The 17,882-nt window shown below is 36.9% G+C and overlaps 1 protein-coding gene across 1 annotated transcript in view; it reads right to left on the reverse strand.

Moving 5' to 3' along the window:
• LOC141336876 (spectrin beta chain, non-erythrocytic 1-like) overlaps window positions 1-14,209 on the reverse strand; it is a 40,528-nt gene extending 26,319 nt beyond the window's left edge. Inside the window, exons 1-8 of the mRNA XM_073842597.1 lie at window positions 14,065-14,209; window positions 11,583-11,734; window positions 11,316-11,489; window positions 3,799-3,890; window positions 2,797-2,877; window positions 2,564-2,679; window positions 807-919; window positions 516-703 (exon numbers count right to left, since the gene is read on the reverse strand). Of these exons, the coding sequence (XP_073698698.1) occupies window positions 516-703; window positions 807-919; window positions 2,564-2,679; window positions 2,797-2,877; window positions 3,799-3,890; window positions 11,316-11,489; window positions 11,583-11,734; window positions 14,065-14,209 (1,061 nt within the window). The remainder of the gene's footprint in view (window positions 1-515; window positions 704-806; window positions 920-2,563; window positions 2,680-2,796; window positions 2,878-3,798; window positions 3,891-11,315; window positions 11,490-11,582; window positions 11,735-14,064) is intronic.
• Window positions 14,210-17,882: the final 3,673 nt, after the last annotated feature.

The following is a 17,882-nucleotide window of genomic DNA, read 5'->3' on the forward strand; positions in this document are numbered from 1 at the left end:
AGCACAGTTTTTTTAAAGCACACTATATGTGACCCTGGACCACAAAACCATTCATACATGTCAATTTTCCGAATTCTGAATGAATAAGCTTTCCATTTATTTATGGTTCTAAATATTAAGAAAACGGCCTTTAAATTTGTCCAAATTAAGTTCTTAGCAATACATATTACTAATCAAAAATTAAGTTTTGATATATTTATGGTAGGAAATTTACAAAATATCATCATGGAACATGATCTTTACTTAATCTCCTAATGATTTTTGGCATAAAAGAGAAATCAATCATTTTTGACCCATGCAGTATATTTTTAGCTATTGCTACAATGGTCACATATGCACATTCACTAAAACTTAAGCACAGTTCTTTTTCACAAGGGTAAGGGCACCTTTGACCAACAATACAGTGACTAGTACTGAAAGAACCAGATGACTCACAGACATAGTTTAAGTATTTTCCTGGCAGTCATGGATCATCTGCCATCACTCAGACCTCAGTTTCATTTATTCTCTCTTACTTGATAGGCTTCTCAATGGTGCAGTAGGTGGTAAAGGCTTGAAGCTGTTGCTGAACACCCGATAGCGAGTTTGCAAACTTCTGGTTGCTAATGATGCTTATGGTTCTCTCAATCCACTCCAACAAGTCGGACGCTAAAGCATCATAGCGGCGAACAATCTTGTCAGCTTCTATAGCATTGTCCAGCACCTAGAAAGTATAAAAAGAGAAGAGAGGTGTGCATCTGATAACACATTCAATCTAGGTAATAATGTATCTAGCTTTATCAAACATGCACAAAAACACCTCCTACCTTTCCAATTCTCTTTCCTTCTACAATAAGTGCCTTCATTTTGGAGAAATAATGATAGTAGGATACTACATAAGTGATGATGGACTTCTCATCCGGATTCTCTGTGTTTACATCTGGGTGGGAGAAAATGGTTATTGTTTTGATCTAGAGTGGTGTGAAAAAGTGTCGGCCCCCTTCCTGATTTTTTTTTTTTTTTTGCCATGTTTGTCACACTTTAATGTTTCAGATCATCAAACAAATTTAAATATTAATCAAAGATAACACAAGCAAACACAACATGCAGTTTTTTAATTAAGTTTTTTATTATGAAGGGAAAACAAAATCCAAACCCACATGGCTCTGTGTGAAAAAGTGTTTGCCCCCTAAACTTAATAACCGGTTGGGCCACCCTTAGCAGCAACAACTGCAATCAAGCGTTTGCGATAACTTGCAATGAGTCTGTTACAGCGCTGTGCAGGAATTTTGGCCCACTCATCTTGGCAGAATTGTTGTAATTCAGCCACATTGGAGGGTTTTCGAGCATGAACCGCCTTTTTAAGGTCATGCCACAGCATCTCAATAGGATTCAGGTCAGGACTTTGACTAGGCCACTCCAAAGTCTTCATTTTGTTTTTCTTCAGCCATTCAGAGGTGGATTTGCTGGTGTGTTTTGGATCATTGTCCTGCTGCAGAACCCAAGTTCGCTTCAGCTTGAGGTCACAAACAGATGGCTGGACATTGTCCTTCCAGGTCTTCCAGGTCCAGAAGCAGCAAAACAGCCCCAGACCATCACACTACCACCACCAGATTTTACTGTTGCTATGATGTTCTTTTTCTGAAATGCTGTGTTACTTTTACACCAGATGTAATGGGACACACACCTTCCAAAAAGTTCAACCTTTGTCTCGTCAGTCCACAGAGTATTTTCCCAAAAGTCTTGGGGATCATCAAGATGTGTTCTGGCAAAACTGAGACGAACCTTTATGTTCTTTTTGCTCAGCAGCGGTTCTCGTCTTGGAACGTCTTGGCCATTTTTGCCCAGTCTCTTTCTTATGGTGGAGTCATGAACACTGACCTTAACTGAGGCAAGAGAGGCCTGCAGTTCTTTAGATGTTGTTGTGGAGGCTTTTGTGACCTCTTGGATGAGTCATCGCTGCGCTCTTGGGGTAATTTTGGTCGGCCGGCCACTCCTGGGAAGGTTCACCACTGTTGCATGTTTTCACCAATTGTGCATAATAGCTCTCACTGTGGTTCGCTGAAGCTTTAAAAATGGCTTTATAACCTTTTCCAGACTGATAGATCTCAATTACTTTCTTTCTCATTTGTTCCTGAATTTCTTTCGATCTCAACATGATGTGTAGTCACTTCACTTTGTCAGGCAGAAATCACTATTTAAGTGATTTCTTGATTGCAAACAGGTGTGGCAGTAATCAGGCCTGGGTGTGGCTAGAGAAACTGAACTCAGGTGTGATAAACCACAGTTATGTAGGGGCAAACACTTTTTCACACAGGGCCATGTGAGTTTGGATTTTGTTTTCAGTTCATAATAAAAAACTTCATTCAAAAACTGCATGTTGTGTTTACTTGTGTTATCTTTGATTAATATTTAAATTTGTTTGATGATCTGAAACGTGTGACAAACATGCAAAAAAAAATCATTAAGGGGGCCAACACTTTTTCACACCACTGTATTTAGTCAAATCTGTGTCCAAACTAAGGCATTTAAAAGTTCACATTATATTCACTATATTTAGTGAGAGTAAAATGCTGTTTGTTACCCTCAGGGTCTAGTAGTTTGGTGAGTCCGAGACTCTGTTCAGCTATGTTAAAGGCTTGCTGGAGGTTGTGTGTTGCATTGGATCTGGTCAACTTGTGGAATTCAATTAAATCAGGCCTGTGAAGCATACAAGCAAAAATCAGCTCACATAATAGTCTCTATCAGTGATGTGAATGGCATGAAAACAAGCCAAGTTAGTATGCTGTGCAAGTGTGTGTCTGTCTGACCGCTAACCTGTGCCTGTGAATAAGGGCGTTGAAAGCCAGGCCGTCCCTCCAGCAGGTGGTGAAGTTGTGAATGTTGACCTCAGGGTACCTAGGACAAAACACATCACAGCATCATGAAAGACTTTCATGAACAGGAAAAAAGACACTACCAAAAGGTTATCAAAATGTTTAAAATGTTATTAAAATCAGTCTCTTTTGTTCACCAAGGCTGCATTTATTTGATCAGAAATACAGTAAAAACAGTACAACATTATTACAATGTAAAGTAATTTTTTATATCTGAATATAATATAAAATGTAATTTATTCTTGTGATGCAAAGCTGAATTTTCAGCATCATTTCCCCAGACTTCAGTGTCACTTGAACACTTGAGTTTGGGGTTAGTAAAAATTTTAAAATAAAAAATAAATTAATACTTTTATTCAGCAAGGACAGAAAAGTAACAGCAGCAAAGACATTTGTTATGTTTTATGTTATAGTTTAAATTATTGCTGTTTTGAATTTTCTATTCATAAAAGAATCCTGAAAAAAATGTAGCATAGTTTCCACAAAATTATGAAGAACCACAACTATTTTCAACATTTATTAATAGCCATAAATGTTTCTTGTGCAGCAAATCAGCATATGAGAATAATTTCTCAAGGATCATGTGACACAAGTCACAGTGATGCTGAAAATTCAACTTTGCATCACAGGGATAAATTACATTTTAATATATATTAAAATACAAAACTGTTATTTATTCATATTTTAATGATATCTCACAATATTACTGTTTTTAATGTATTTTTGATCAAATAAAAACAATTTCAGGCTTGGTGAGCAGTAGAGACTGCTGTCCAAAAACATTGAAATACCTTCTATTATTCCAAACTTTTGACCAGTGGTGTATAATGTGTATAATATGTACAGTATATAATATGCATAATATATATATATATATATATATATAATATGATTGTCCTTGTGTTGGTTGTAGGTAGTTGTGGGATAGATATATAGATGTTACCCTGCTGTTTTCATCTGACACCACAGAAGAAGTGCATCTTTAGCTGAGCGTGTTTCTCTGTTGTCCTCCGTCTCAATCTTAATCACCTGGATCTGTTATGAATGAGAAACAACAATAAAAAGTTACTGCAATCTAAATTTCACAGGCATGACATACTGACTTCCTTGCTGGGATCATTAAGCCCAAAACCATCATATTAATACTGCAATTAACCTGATTGTACACCAACAGAACCATAGAGTATCCCTGTAAATAGAGTATTTCTGTAAATATTACGCTTTACAAAAAAAAATCTCGGCTGTAATTTTTAATGGAAAATAGTAAATGTGTATGTAAGTGTTCTATGCATGTAGCATTCTAGACTTCAGAAAATATACATTTGGGAATTATGTAGATATTACCTAAGTAATATTTGTCAAAATTTGTTATGAATATATATTCACACTCCCTCTCTCTAAATATGTGTTTGTTGTGTATAGGTGTGAACCATACTCTGGCTGTTTTATAGTCTCACCACTATATTTGTGTGTGTGTTCATTTAACACTGCTGTTGATATATAGATTGTATTGAACACATAAAAAATGTTTATGTTAAAAAAAGTTAATTTCTATTTTTGACCACGAAAACCCAAGCTGTGTCTTTATTATAACCACTTAGACTCATCAAATAAATTAAAATAATTATTTTTTTGTTTGTTTAAGCTTGCTTAAACATATAAATAAATAAAAAGTCACCAAGTTTTGAACAACACTGAAAAAAAAAAAAGAAAGTCAAAAATGGCTGAAAATCTTAAGGATTAAACTAGATTTGCACATTTTCTAAAGAAAATGGTCAATGCAAAAGTTGGTGTCATGGTGCTGTCATGGTGCTTAAGAGTTTGAGTGTTTCCTAGGACTTTTCTAGGAGGATGCTAGCAGATTCCATCTTGTTGATATTCAGGTCTCTGCTCCAATGAAAGTTTAAGTTTTTTTTACCCATCTCAATGCCAATGTCAGGACAATGGACCTGTTTTGCCCCTGTCTCTGTTCCTGTTTTTCCTTTTTTGGTCATGTTCCTGTCCTTGTTTAATTTGATTAGTTGATTGCCCACACCTGTCTGTCCCTCCTTATCCTGTGTTTTTTAAGCCCCAATCTGTTCAGTTGGGGTTTGTCAGGTTTACTTGTTATGTTTGTGTGTTTACTACCCTGGGACTGGATTGGATTTTTGTTTCTTGTTTTCTCAGTGTTTTTTTTTTTTTTTATCATGTGGTGTCCCCATGGATCTCCTCATTTGGCCCTAAATTCCTCCTCCTCCTGTTGGAGCAGGGGGACAGATCTCTCGAGGACCATACAAGACTGTGTTCCTGATGTTAGGTAACACCACCAGATACCAGGACGACACACAGTGGCATCAATGCCATCGTCTGATGGTCGCCGAGAGGATTCTGGAGTGGACTCTGGCGAGAAACTGATCACCACTCTTCATCTGCCCTGTGGCTTATCTCGCCAGATTCATTCTAGAGCCCAGCCAACAATCTCCAGGTTCGAGAGCCGGTGACCATGCCCGCCACGAAGGAGCTAGCGTGGATGGCGTGAGTGCGGAGTGGAGCTCTGCCCCTTGCACCACGGCTGAGGGTGAGTTGATCATACATCTGGGACTGCTGGACTCCACGGAAACAGATCTGGAGGCCGACTTGCTCCCTCTCATCTCTCCTTCATCCCCGCTGATCCTGTCCAGCCCTATTTCGTCTCCTGCCCACGTTCGCCACCCGGTATAGATAGTGGGCTGGGGGTGAGTAGAGGGGCTGCCAGACGACAGTGGTGGAGACGCAGGAGTGGGCAGGTAAGTTGGCTTTCGTGAGCCGCCTGGCTCTCAGGGCTGCCCTCTGGAATCAGAGCCCACTCCTGGCTGTACTCTGAGACTGAGTCTCTTTCTCGGCTGGACTGGGAAATCAGAGTCCAGTCTGTGCTGAACGTGGGCCCTGGAGAGCCGCAGCCCTGCAAAGTTTAGCTTCAACCCTAATCAAACACACCTGAACAAGCTAATCAAAGTCTGAAGGGTTACTAGGAAGCTACAGCCAGGTGAGTTTTAATTAGGGTTGGAGCTGAACTCTGCAGGGCTGTGGCTCTCTAGTACTGGAGTTCACCACCACTGATCTATACAGTACGAGCTCCGCATGTCTGCCATCTTCCATCGTCGCTGTGGCTGGAGGATCCCTCACTTCTCAACTAACCTCCAGCTCCACCTCTCCTGTTTCCTTCTTGGCTTCTCCCTCTGTCTGGTCCACCCTGGTTCCTCCTGTTTCCTCCTTGGCTTCTCCCTCTGTCATCTCCCCCATGGACTCTGTTGTCCTCCTCCTCCCTGAGGTCTTTACTCCTCCCAAGCCTCCTCTCTAAATCCCACCTATGCCTCCCTCTGTTGTTGTTGTTATTTAAGGCACGAGGACACACCTTCCAGGAGGGGGCGTAATGTCAGGACTATGGACCTGTTTTTGCTCGTTTTTTATTATTATTTTTTTGGTCATGTTCTTGTTTAGTTTGATTAGTTGATTCCCCGCACCTGTCTGTCCCTGTGTTTATAAGCCCCAGTCTGTTCAGTTAGGCTGTATCCGAAATCGCCCCCTATACCCTCAAATAGGTCACTATTTGAGGGGACAGCCATTTTAAGTGGTGTTCGAAACCATAGTGGACGTTCCCGAGTGCACTCATTCAATCCCACAAAAACGAGTGTACAACCGATGTACGCTCAACGGCTAGAGATAACCCATAATGCACTGTGAGAGTCGCACACCGACTGAATTCCCGCATCTCACCAGACGATGGCGCCCGCAGCTGAATCATCTATCCGTTCATTTTACAACGCGCTCGTCCACGGCGTAATACAGCGTACAACACAGGTACAAATTCATTGTAAATTGATTATTAAATTGTTTAACCAGAGTTTATACGTAAACTCCTTGACATAGTTCAAGATAAATCCTTTAATCTTACTACTCGAACTGTCCGTTTTAAATTATTGTTAAACAGTAAGCAATACTATGCAAAAGCGGCAGTCCTTCCGGTGCACTTAGTGTCCGAATTCACTCACTCGTTTTCATTCGCTCCTTCAAGTGAACTGTACGAGTGGACTAATGTAGGGAATAGTGAATAGGGTATAGGGGGCGATTTCGGATACAGCCTTAGTGTTTGTCGGGTCTACTCGTTATGTTTGTGTTTCCTGCCTTTTCCAGTGTGGATGTACCCTGTGAATGAATTATGATTTAGGATTTTGTGGAAATTTTGAGGCCCAAGTTGTCTAAATTTACTTAAACTTTTCTAAAACAAAAAATTGTGGTGATATTTACAGCATTTCTGTGTTGCTTTGCAGTGAAACTCCACATTAGCCACATTAACTGTGGTCCTTGAAATCGGTGGTTTGTTCAAATCATTAAGCTTAAGTATGAACGAGTCCTAGCAAGCAGCACTAACTAGACATACACTGATTTTACTTAAAAGACTAGGTAATGGCATGCATATAAGTATAGTAACTTTGGTTTACTAACTGATATATCCACATATATCATATTGTGCTCCGTGTCATCTCATCATCACATATGACAGCAGTTGCACCAATTTTGTCATTTTGACATGATATATACTAATGAGCGGCACAAAGACACACTCTCACAATAAAAGGCCTTTCTAGCCTACTTGAATCAAACACACACAAACATCCCCAACAAATTTGTGTAAGCATATTACGAAACTACAGCGTCCCAAGATCATTCGTCATATTGAATTTCTCGCATCATGCAGTCAATACATGATCGATATCTACAACCTCAAAGAACAGCACTGCAAAAATCTGTATTTTAGTCCTGTTTTCTAGTAAAAATATGCTTAAAACATGATAAATTAACTTGGGAAGCAATATTAGCTTAGATAAGAATTTTCCTCGCAGAATGTATCTTGAATGTGTATATATATTTATTTAGTTGGATGAGACCGTTTTGGTAGCTTTAATGATAAAGTTTAAGGAAATTACAACTGTTTCAAATTTACAGAGGTTTATGCTTAAAACAGAAGCAAAATTCTATTAAGGAATTAAGGAAATGCACACACAGACTTATTGAGTAATACATAAGAGAAAGCAAATATGAAATCTTCTTCAAGCTATACAATGTAGCCTAAAGTTGTGATATATAACTCTACATCTGTCCACAAGATACTAAAGTTTGCATGTTTCTTTTGTCTTACTGCTTTCCCATCTGCCCTCTTCCCAATTCCTCTCTCTGTCTCTCTCTCTGTTCGGCTGCTGCAGTGTTCGGCCTTACCTGCTGACTGGGCAGAGTGAACTCCAACAGAGATGGGGAGGGTAGAAAGGAGATAAATAGGGGAGCGGAGAGATATTCCGGCATGTATGGAGACAAGATATAAAGTGGAATATGAAGGAGGGAGGCGGGAGAATGAATGAGAGAGAGGGGAAGAGGAAGAACCACGAGAGGACGAGAGGTGAGCGTGAACGACAGCCCCACCCCGTGATCTCTACGGCACGCTCGGTGGATCGAGTGACACTCCACCTCTCTCCGTCCCTGCGTCCAGATTCACCACAGCATCAGCTTACCGGCAGCAGTCAAGAAGGCATTCTGGGTAACCTGCCACTGCTTTACTGATACTCATAGAGCCAAGAGATGACAGGCAATACAAACCAGGAGCTGCTCTGCACTTTGTAGTTACATGGACACAGAGCGCTTTAAAATATTCAGAGAGATAATGGAAGCGAGAAAATAATACCCTGGTTCCCTTGTGAAAATGGAGTACACTTTAGCATTCTTCTAAAAAGCATTCATTACTATCCCGCTCATCATTTTTTAAATTTATTTAAAAATGTAGGATAAATAGGAGAAACAAACAAAAACAAAAAAGACCTACTTTTAGCTTTTAACGAAGTTAAAATATCATGCTTTCATTGTCTATGGCTGCTTTAACAAGGAGTGTATATTACAACAAAGTCCTTACTATCTTTCTGGGCCTTGAACGTGTCAGTTGCATTGCTGTCTATGCAGGGTCAGAATTTTCAATCTTTTTATTTTATTTTATTTATTTTTATTTTATCTGCAAAATGTTAATTATTTTACCAAGAGGGATCATACAAAATGCATGTAATTTTTTTTTAGTACTGACCTGAATAAGATATTTCACATAAAACATGTTTACATATGGTCTACAAGAAAAAATTATAATTGAATTTATAAAAATGACCCTGTTAAAAAGTTTACATACACTTGATTCTTAATACTGTGTTGTTACCTGAATGATCCACAACTGTGTTTTTTTAGTGATAGTTGTTGATGAGTCTATTGTTTGTCCTGAACAGTTGACTGCCTGCTGGTCTCCAGAAAAATCCTTCTTTTCACACTGAGGACAACTGAGGGACTCATATGCAACTATTACAGAAGGAAAAACTATGCATTAAGAGCTGGGGGTGAAAACTTTTTGAATTTGAAGATCAAGGTAAATTTAACTTATTTTGTCTTCTGGGAAACATTTACATATTTTTGTAGCTTCTGAAGGCCAGTACTAAATGAAAAAAAAAAAAAAAAACATGATACTTAGGCAAAATAAGAAAAACGTACACATCTTCATTCTGTTCAAAAGTTTTCACCCCTGGCTCTTATTGCATCGTGTTTCCTTCTGGAGCATCAGTGAGTGTTTGAACCTTCTGTAATAGTTGCATATGAGTCCCTCAGTTGTCCTCAGTGTGAAAAGATGGATCTCAAAATCATACAGTCATTGTTGGAAAGGGTTCAAATACACAAAAAAGCTGAAAAAAACCCAAAAATTTGTGGGACCTGAAGGATTTTTCTTTTCTTCAGTTTAACTGTTCAGGACAAACAAGGGACTCATGAATAACTATCACTAAACAAAAAAACACAGCTGTGGATCATTCAGGTAACAACGAATTTTTATAAATTCAACTATTAGGCTAAGTTCTCTTATGGAGTAAACCTCTTTAATGTGAAATATCTTATTCATTGAAGTATCAAATAAAAAAAAGTACCATGCATTTTTGGTCAAATAATTATTTATTTGCAAGGTGCAAAATATCGCAAGTTTTGCAATATTATTTATTCTGCAAGGTGTATGTAAACTTTTGACCTGAACTGTATATTTTTAACTCTTGAAGTAGATATTTGATACAATTAAGAACAGTCTTTTTCAGAGTTCTTGGCTGAAGTTGGATGCGAGCTTGGCAAAGTAAAGAAATGCTTCAAACAAAAACTAAATTCTGTTTATGAAATTCATAAACGAAATGCCATAAGAAGAACTTTAGCACAATTCCCAAGCTGTTCGTCTTTATACAAAAACAAAGGCCAGCAACAACAGAAAAAACACCATAAAGGTCATCATTTTGTGCACAACATAAACAGAAATCAAAAATGAGAAATTGGGCACACTATGGTCTTGTGGACTTCTCAATCACACGCATACGGGACGTTCTAAAACGCTTAACGTGAAAAACGCTTAACGTGGCTTAACGTACTCAACAGCGACCAGGGAAAACCAAACTTCTGTTAAATTTCACTTATAATAAACACTTGCTGCTCTCAAAAGAACGAGCTCTTATTCAGCATATCAGCGTCCCCCATAGAAATCCATAAGTAAACAGCTTAACGTGGTTTAACATATCTTAACAACGACTGGGGAAAAACAAACTTCTGTCAAAAAATACTTATAGCCTAATAAGTACTTGCTGCTGTCAAACGAATGAGATCTCATTCAGCATATAAACAATATAACTTTAAGCGTTTTCTAGAACTCCATTAAGGAAAAAGCTTATGGTTTGTTATAATGGACTTCTATGGGGGGGCGATCACTTTATATGCTGAATAAGAGCTCGTTTTTTGACAGCAGCAAGTATTTATTACAAGTAAAATTTAACAGAAGTTTGGTCTTGTCTGGTCGCTGTTGAGGTACGTTAAACCACGTTAAGCTGTTTCCTTATAATGGGCTTCTATGGGGGAGAAAACGCTTAACGTGATATTATTCACTTTATCGGTGGAATAAGGGCTCGTTCTTTTGATAGTAGTTAGTGTTTGTTCCAAGTAAAGTTTGACAGAAATTTGGGGTTTCCCGGTCGTTTTTACATACGTTAAGCCACGTTAAGCGTTCTTCACGTTAAGCGTTTTAGAACGTCCCCACGCATACTGCAGTGCACATGAGCCATTTAGGGCAGGGATTTTGACTCGTATTTTGCCAACTCCAGGTACATACGCAATGTAGGTATTGACAAGCGTCCATAAAGACACACAGGCACCATACAGACAATGATCACACACTCAGCAGGTACCTTAAAGGGCAGACAGGGATCAAACGCCCCCACAGGGTCCAAACATGCCCACCTCTTTACAGATCAGACCGCATCAGATCACATAAATCCAGTGCTAGTCAATGATAGCATACTGGATGAGATTAGTGCACAGAGCTTTCTCTTAAAGTCAGAGGCCCTCAGAATTATAGGTCCCAAAGCAGTCGGAATAAAACCAAGCAACTCTTACCTGGAATCGGAGGATGATGGTCCAGATGAGGCCGAGAGTGAGGCGGTGGTTTCCATCAACTATATCATGAGAACCAACATTTTCTAGATGGACCCTCTGTTCTTTGAGGAACTGAAGAGCCTTATCCACATTCTCCAAACAGTGAATCCTCATCCTGCCTCTCGTGGGCCGAGGCTTAAAACAAGAACATGTCACAAACACACGAGTCATTGAGACTTTAGTTGGAAAACAGCTGGTGTTTTCTAGAAAAAGTCTGGAAAAACTCACCAGCAGCTCTCCTGACAGCACCTCCAGCAGTCTGATGAGCATATATCCGTCTCTCAGGTCATTATACAGGTCAGAGATACGGCAGGACACACGGGCCAAGTGAGAGTTCACCCACTTGGTGAAAGTCTTCTTCTGTACTGCGTCCCTCTCATCTGGTAAAATGACATAAAGACACAAGCAGAAATGTATGTGGGTCAAAGACGTTAAGATGTCCATGTCAAAAGAAATACACAAAAGTGATTTTATGTCCATAGAAAGCACATTAAATGTAAGTAAAGTGTCTATATTTAAGGTTTCGAATAAGTTTTTGGAGAATAAAATGTCAAAATTTGGTTGAAATAATGTTACATTGTCATTCAGTCTAACACAATATGTATGTAAAAATGCTTACAACATGCTTATTCTGACTTGTACATATTATAATATATAAAAGAATAAGGGTGCATATTATATTTTGTTAACCTAGGATAGTGGCAAATTTTAAAAATTAGTATTTGGCGTGAAAGTAATTTGTCTTTTAATTGATTTTTGTTGTAAATAAGCCTAACAAGACTCTTAGACTGAATGACATTTTAGTGGGTGTCTTCTGTAAATTAGAGAAAAAATGTATGATATTTATTTTTTGCTGAGAAAAACAAAACTGCAATTGATTTAAACAGAATTATTTTATTTTTTTGGAAAAACAACAACAATTTAAAGCAGTATTACACTTATTGTTTTTATGAATAAACCTTTTTCGTCTTTTCGACCCATGTATTTAAATTAAGGATAAGTATAAGTATCGGTTTAACAGACAATATTAGAGTTTTCTTTATTTATCAGTCAGTAATAGTTATTAGTAAATGTTCATTTCAACTATTTTCAAATTTTCAATATCTTTACCGTGTTCTCTTTTAATGTAAATCTTTAAATAAATGCTAATTTAATGTAACGCCAGGCCCTTACCCAGCAGACTGTTGCTGCTCCCTCTGCTGCCTCTATGGTAACTTCCTGTTTGGTGGCCATTTAAGCAGGGCCTAAACCAAACAGGCTTCGCAAAGTATTGTTTTGCTGTGCGGACTCTACTAAGCGTTTTCCCATTGCCATTGCCTTGTTTTTGCCACGGTTTTGCTTCATTGTTCTTGTCATAGTTTTGCCATTGTTTTGTTCTGTTTCCATTGCCATAGTTTTGCCTTGTTTCATAGCCTTGTTTATTTGTTACTTTCGGACTGCTCACTGGATTTTGACGTTCTGCCTGATTTCTGGATTACGCTTTTGTCTTGCCTTCGTGTTACTGTTTGTTTGGAGATCGACCCTGTCTGTCTTGACTACGCTGTGTTTAATAAAGCTGGCATCTGGATCTTACACGCTTCCCAGAGTCCTGCGTTACATTTAATAAGGCTATTAAATGCAATCTTTAGCAAATCTCAGAATTAATATTTATTTTGCATACTGTACATTATAATGCTGCATTGCCTAAATCTACTGAACAAATTATTTTAGTTTTTAGTGTTTGATTTTTGACAGTGTTACAGAATTTTTAATTCAGCAATTTTCATAACAAGAATATAGGTGTAGAAGAATATCATATCTCTAAAATATAATTTTGGTGTTCAAAAATGCTTTTGAAAAACATCTCACAAAGACTGCATTTATTTGATGAAAAATACAGTAGAAAAAAAGTGTTATTTTGAAATATTATAATTTAAAATAAGTGTTTTTTTATTTTAATATATTTTAAAACGTATTTATTCCTGTGATGCAAAGCTGAATTTTTAGCAGGAATTCCTTTGTTCATAAATCATTGTAATATGCTGATTTAATATTGTTTTAGTTGCTTCAGATGAATAGAAATTTTAAAAGAACAGCATTTATTTCAAATATAATATTTTCTAACATTACATATATTATATTAAGGTTTTTACTATCAGTTTAGTGCATACCTTCTGAATAAAAGTATTAATTTCTTCAAGAAAAATTCCAAACTTTTGAATGTTAGTGTATACGGTGTATGCTCAAAATATGTGACCCTGGACCACAAAACCAGTCTTAAGTCGCTGGGGTATATTTGTAGCAATAGCCAACAATACATTGTATGGGTCAAAATTATTGATTTTTCTTTTATGTCAAAAATCATTAGGAAATTAAGTAAAGATCATGTTCCATGAAGATTTTTTGTAAAATTCCTACTGTAAACCTATCAAAATGTAACTTTTGATTAATAATATGCATTGCTAAGAACTTCATTTGGGCAACTTTAAAGGTGATTTTCTCAGTATTTTGATTTTTTGCACCCTTAGATTCCAGATTTTCAAATAGATGTATCTCGGCCAAATATTGTCCTATCCTAACAAACCATATATCAATAGAAAGCTTATTTATTGAGCTTTCATATGATGTATATATCTCAGTTTTGTAAAATTTAACCTTATGACTGGTTTTGTGGTCCAGGGTCACATATAGAAACACACACAACCACAGATCTAGCTGATGATCTGCTCACCTGCTAGTGCTTTAATGCGGGAGCACTCAAATAGTTTGGCACTGGTGGTCTCTGTTTCCCAGAATCCTGTGCTTGCAGGCCTGTTGTTGTTGTTGAGCTGTCTCTGGGCCTCAGCATTGTCCAGGTCTGTTGAGGCATTGGCCATCGCGCCCTCTTCCTCAAGCAGCCCTGCATATTATAGTTTAGTAAAAGTCAGTTTCCACAGTATTAACCAAACAGAAACACTGTACAGCCAAACACAAACCTAACAGCATCCAAATCACAATTCATAAAATGCACACAGATAACATTTACAATAGACACAAACAAGGTATGAAGACAAGGCATTCACAAAAAATAGAACAATTTATATATATATATATTAGTGGTGGGCCGTTATCGGCGTTAACGTGCTGCGTTAACGTGAAACTCTTATCGCGCGATAAAAAAAATATCGCCGTTAATCTATTCTCAAATTTGGGTTGGGAGCTGGGTCTAAACTACGCAAGCTATTATGACTTTCACCTTGATAGTTTAACGCGGATGTATACCGAAGACTGTAGAATATGGTCGCGCGTTTACGTCTCCTCCGCCAAAACACAGACGGGATCGCGTCGTCCTCCATTCATAAAAACCGAATCTACTATAGCGAAATGCCACGTAAATTCGTCGTTTTTTTGGATTCATAAATCAAATGTTGGTCAGTCACTTAATTCAAATCGCGATATGGACTAGTGTATGTGAAAACTGAAATGCAAAAAGACCGTTTTAATATGAATCCGGTATGTTCCGTTTGCCTCTGTATGTATGCATTGCGGAGACGAGCTTTTACTACACGCATACTGAAACACACGTGACGCTCCCGGTAATTTTTGGCATTTTCATCTCACATGAACAGATAAACTCAATCTCCCAAACTGCTGTGAGTGTCATTTTTACCGTTTCATTTGAGAAAACTAGCATCATATCATACTGTATGACACAGAAACTTCACGGCAACCTGTCAAAATAAAAGTACGGTGTAACATGTAATGGGCTGGGTAGGTGTTGACGTTAAAAAAAACACAATCTAATAGGGAGAAAAAATAATTTCATTGTTAGTTAGTTAGTAAACAGAAGTACATCTAATTGAACATAATTTATTTTCATCAACAAATTATCATAGAACAGCTTTATGAGCTTTATGATCCATTCTTCAAATTAGCCATTTTAATCTAGATTAATTCCAAGATTTAATCTAGATTAATCTAGATTAAAAAAATTAATCTATGCCCACCCCTAATATATATATATATATATATATATATATATTTGATATATATATTGGTTCTGGTACATAGCACATCAATTTGTAAATTAAATATCCAGTTAGTGGTGCTAAAAGGTTATTTGAAAATTAGGGATGCACCGAATGTTTGGCAACCGGAATTATTCAGCCGAAAATAGCAAAAAAAAGTGAAAAGGCCGAATTAATTAAACTGAACAATTACATGACGCGATCAAATAGAGACGTGCACTAATGCAGCAAACATGTCGGCAGTGTGGAAGCATTTAACAGAATGTTATGTTGTTATGTATGTATTCTGACAGCGCTGCACAAGCTTTTTAGCCAGGGTTAAAAGTCCTAAGCATTGGAAAAATCTGTGCTGAAACAGCGTAATGAGAATCATTCATAAATCTGCTGCTGTCAGCAAAAAGTAGCACTGAGGTCTTCTTGTAAGTTTCTGCCAAAATAAAAGTCAACATTCATAAATGTTAGTATTGTAATTTTACAGTTGTTCTGTAAAATAAAATAAAAAAGACAAAAATAATGATAACAATCATTACAACAGCTTCATTAATACATTTATTACAACATTCTCCTTTGCTCAGCAAGGCTGCATTCATTTGTAAATTAAAAACACATTCAGGAAGGGGATCTTAAAAATGGCCAAAGAATATTATTTTACTAACTTATTAATTTTAAGTTAAATTGTACTTTGCTGGTAGGCTATAACGTCTACTACAATGTTAAAATGTTCAGTGTTAAGTAAATATTTTTAAATTGTTTTGTAACTGATTTTTTTGTTTGTTTGTTTTGAAAAGCAAGACAAAACTGTAAAAAGCACATTTTGGTTGTTTAATTTATGCAATTATGAAAAAACTGGCAAAATACATGGAGGAAAAAACACAAAAAAACGTGTTCGGTAATCGGACTTCTGGCCCAGTGTTTAATTTTGTTTGGCTTCGGCTAAGAATTTTCACTGTTAACAAAATCAAACGTGACATAAAAATGTACTTGCAACCATTCCATTTTTAGCTTGTTTCTACAACTGTTTGACCTTGTGATTTGTGCTTCACAGGACTCCTAAATGCTATCACAAGTGCAGAGTACCGGGTGCACTACCAAGCATGTTTACTATGTCAGAAAAGCCATACATATGGAAATGTTATGTGATGCAAACATCAAAATGTATTAGTTAACACATTTTGCACTATAGTAAAAATGTTTTGACGTCATTACATAGTATTGTGCAAGGAATTAAAGTTGTTGTTTTACTGCCTCTAGTGCAGTGTTTCTCAACTGGTGGGTCGCGACCGAATATTTTCAGTGGGTCGCGGAGTGTGTGGTCAAAAAAAAAAAAAAAAGTTTAATTTTTAACTTATTTTACTTATACTAGACTTTTATTTTGAAATGCACGCGCGTCAATATCGGACTTTTATTTTGAAATGCACGCGGGACAACCGTAACGTTTGACATGTGAAATTTCATTTTATTATAGCAACAAATATGTCGAAGCGCAAGTACGACCCCGAATATGTTAAATGACAGGAATAAAATATTGTTTATTTGTAAGTCTTGGTGATTTTCTTATGATTTATCTGTCACTACTTGTGTATTTGTATTTACAAATAAATACAAATTAATTATAGTTCCTAAAAATTTGGGTCGTGGCTTGATGACCATGTAAAAATGTGGGTCCCATGGCCAAACTAGTTGAGAACCACTGCTCTAGTGTTCATTTAATCTGGAAGCTTCAGTGAATAGTATAGGCGCGTTCATGAAGTTTTAGGTAGCTAAAAAATTTAGGAGAGGTGAGTCTGGGTTGGCTTTTCTTTATCTTTGAAACACAAATGAATATATTTTTTCTTTAAATTTTAAGAGATTTTTGTTACAGCATTTCAAGTCTGTTACACCAACTCCACACTTCAAAAAGTTAATAAAGAGATCATAAAACTAATCCATATGAATCGAGCTGGGAAATCAATGTAAATAATATGTAAATAAAAGGCTAAATTAAATCTTTTCATCATATAAAAAAATATATTCAACATATAAGGTTGGATTATGCCACTTGATTAATGTGGATTCATTTTACCAACCCTTGAAAGTGACTTTGCACACATAAAGCTACACACAGTTAAAGATTCACAGAAAATGCCACCAATACCACCTAAATATACTATATATAAATGACTGTTGCAATCCTTAATATGAAAATAAATGTGATTTGTATTGTCGGGTTATGATAATTGTGTTGGAACAGTCACATTTTGTGCGCTTTATACTCACAGAAAAGTATCTAGTGTCTAAGATGATGAAAAATTTCTTTGTATTTATTTTAGTTACTTCAAAGTGTATTGAGGTGGTGTTTAATTACTGATGGTGAATTATTTACCATATTACACTCTTAAAAATAGTCTCCAATGGGGTGTTGGTTCTGTGATGGTTCTTAAAAGAACTTCTGCATTTGCAGTTCTAGCAATTCTACAGAACCTGCATTTGAAAGGTTCCATGGACGTTCAAGGTTCTTCATAGAACCATCAATGCCAATAAAGAACCTTTATTTTTAAGAGTG

Source organism: Garra rufa, chromosome 6 (assembly GCF_049309525.1).
Source record: "Garra rufa chromosome 6, GarRuf1.0, whole genome shotgun sequence".
NCBI lineage: Eukaryota > Metazoa > Chordata > Actinopteri > Cypriniformes > Cyprinidae > Garra > Garra rufa.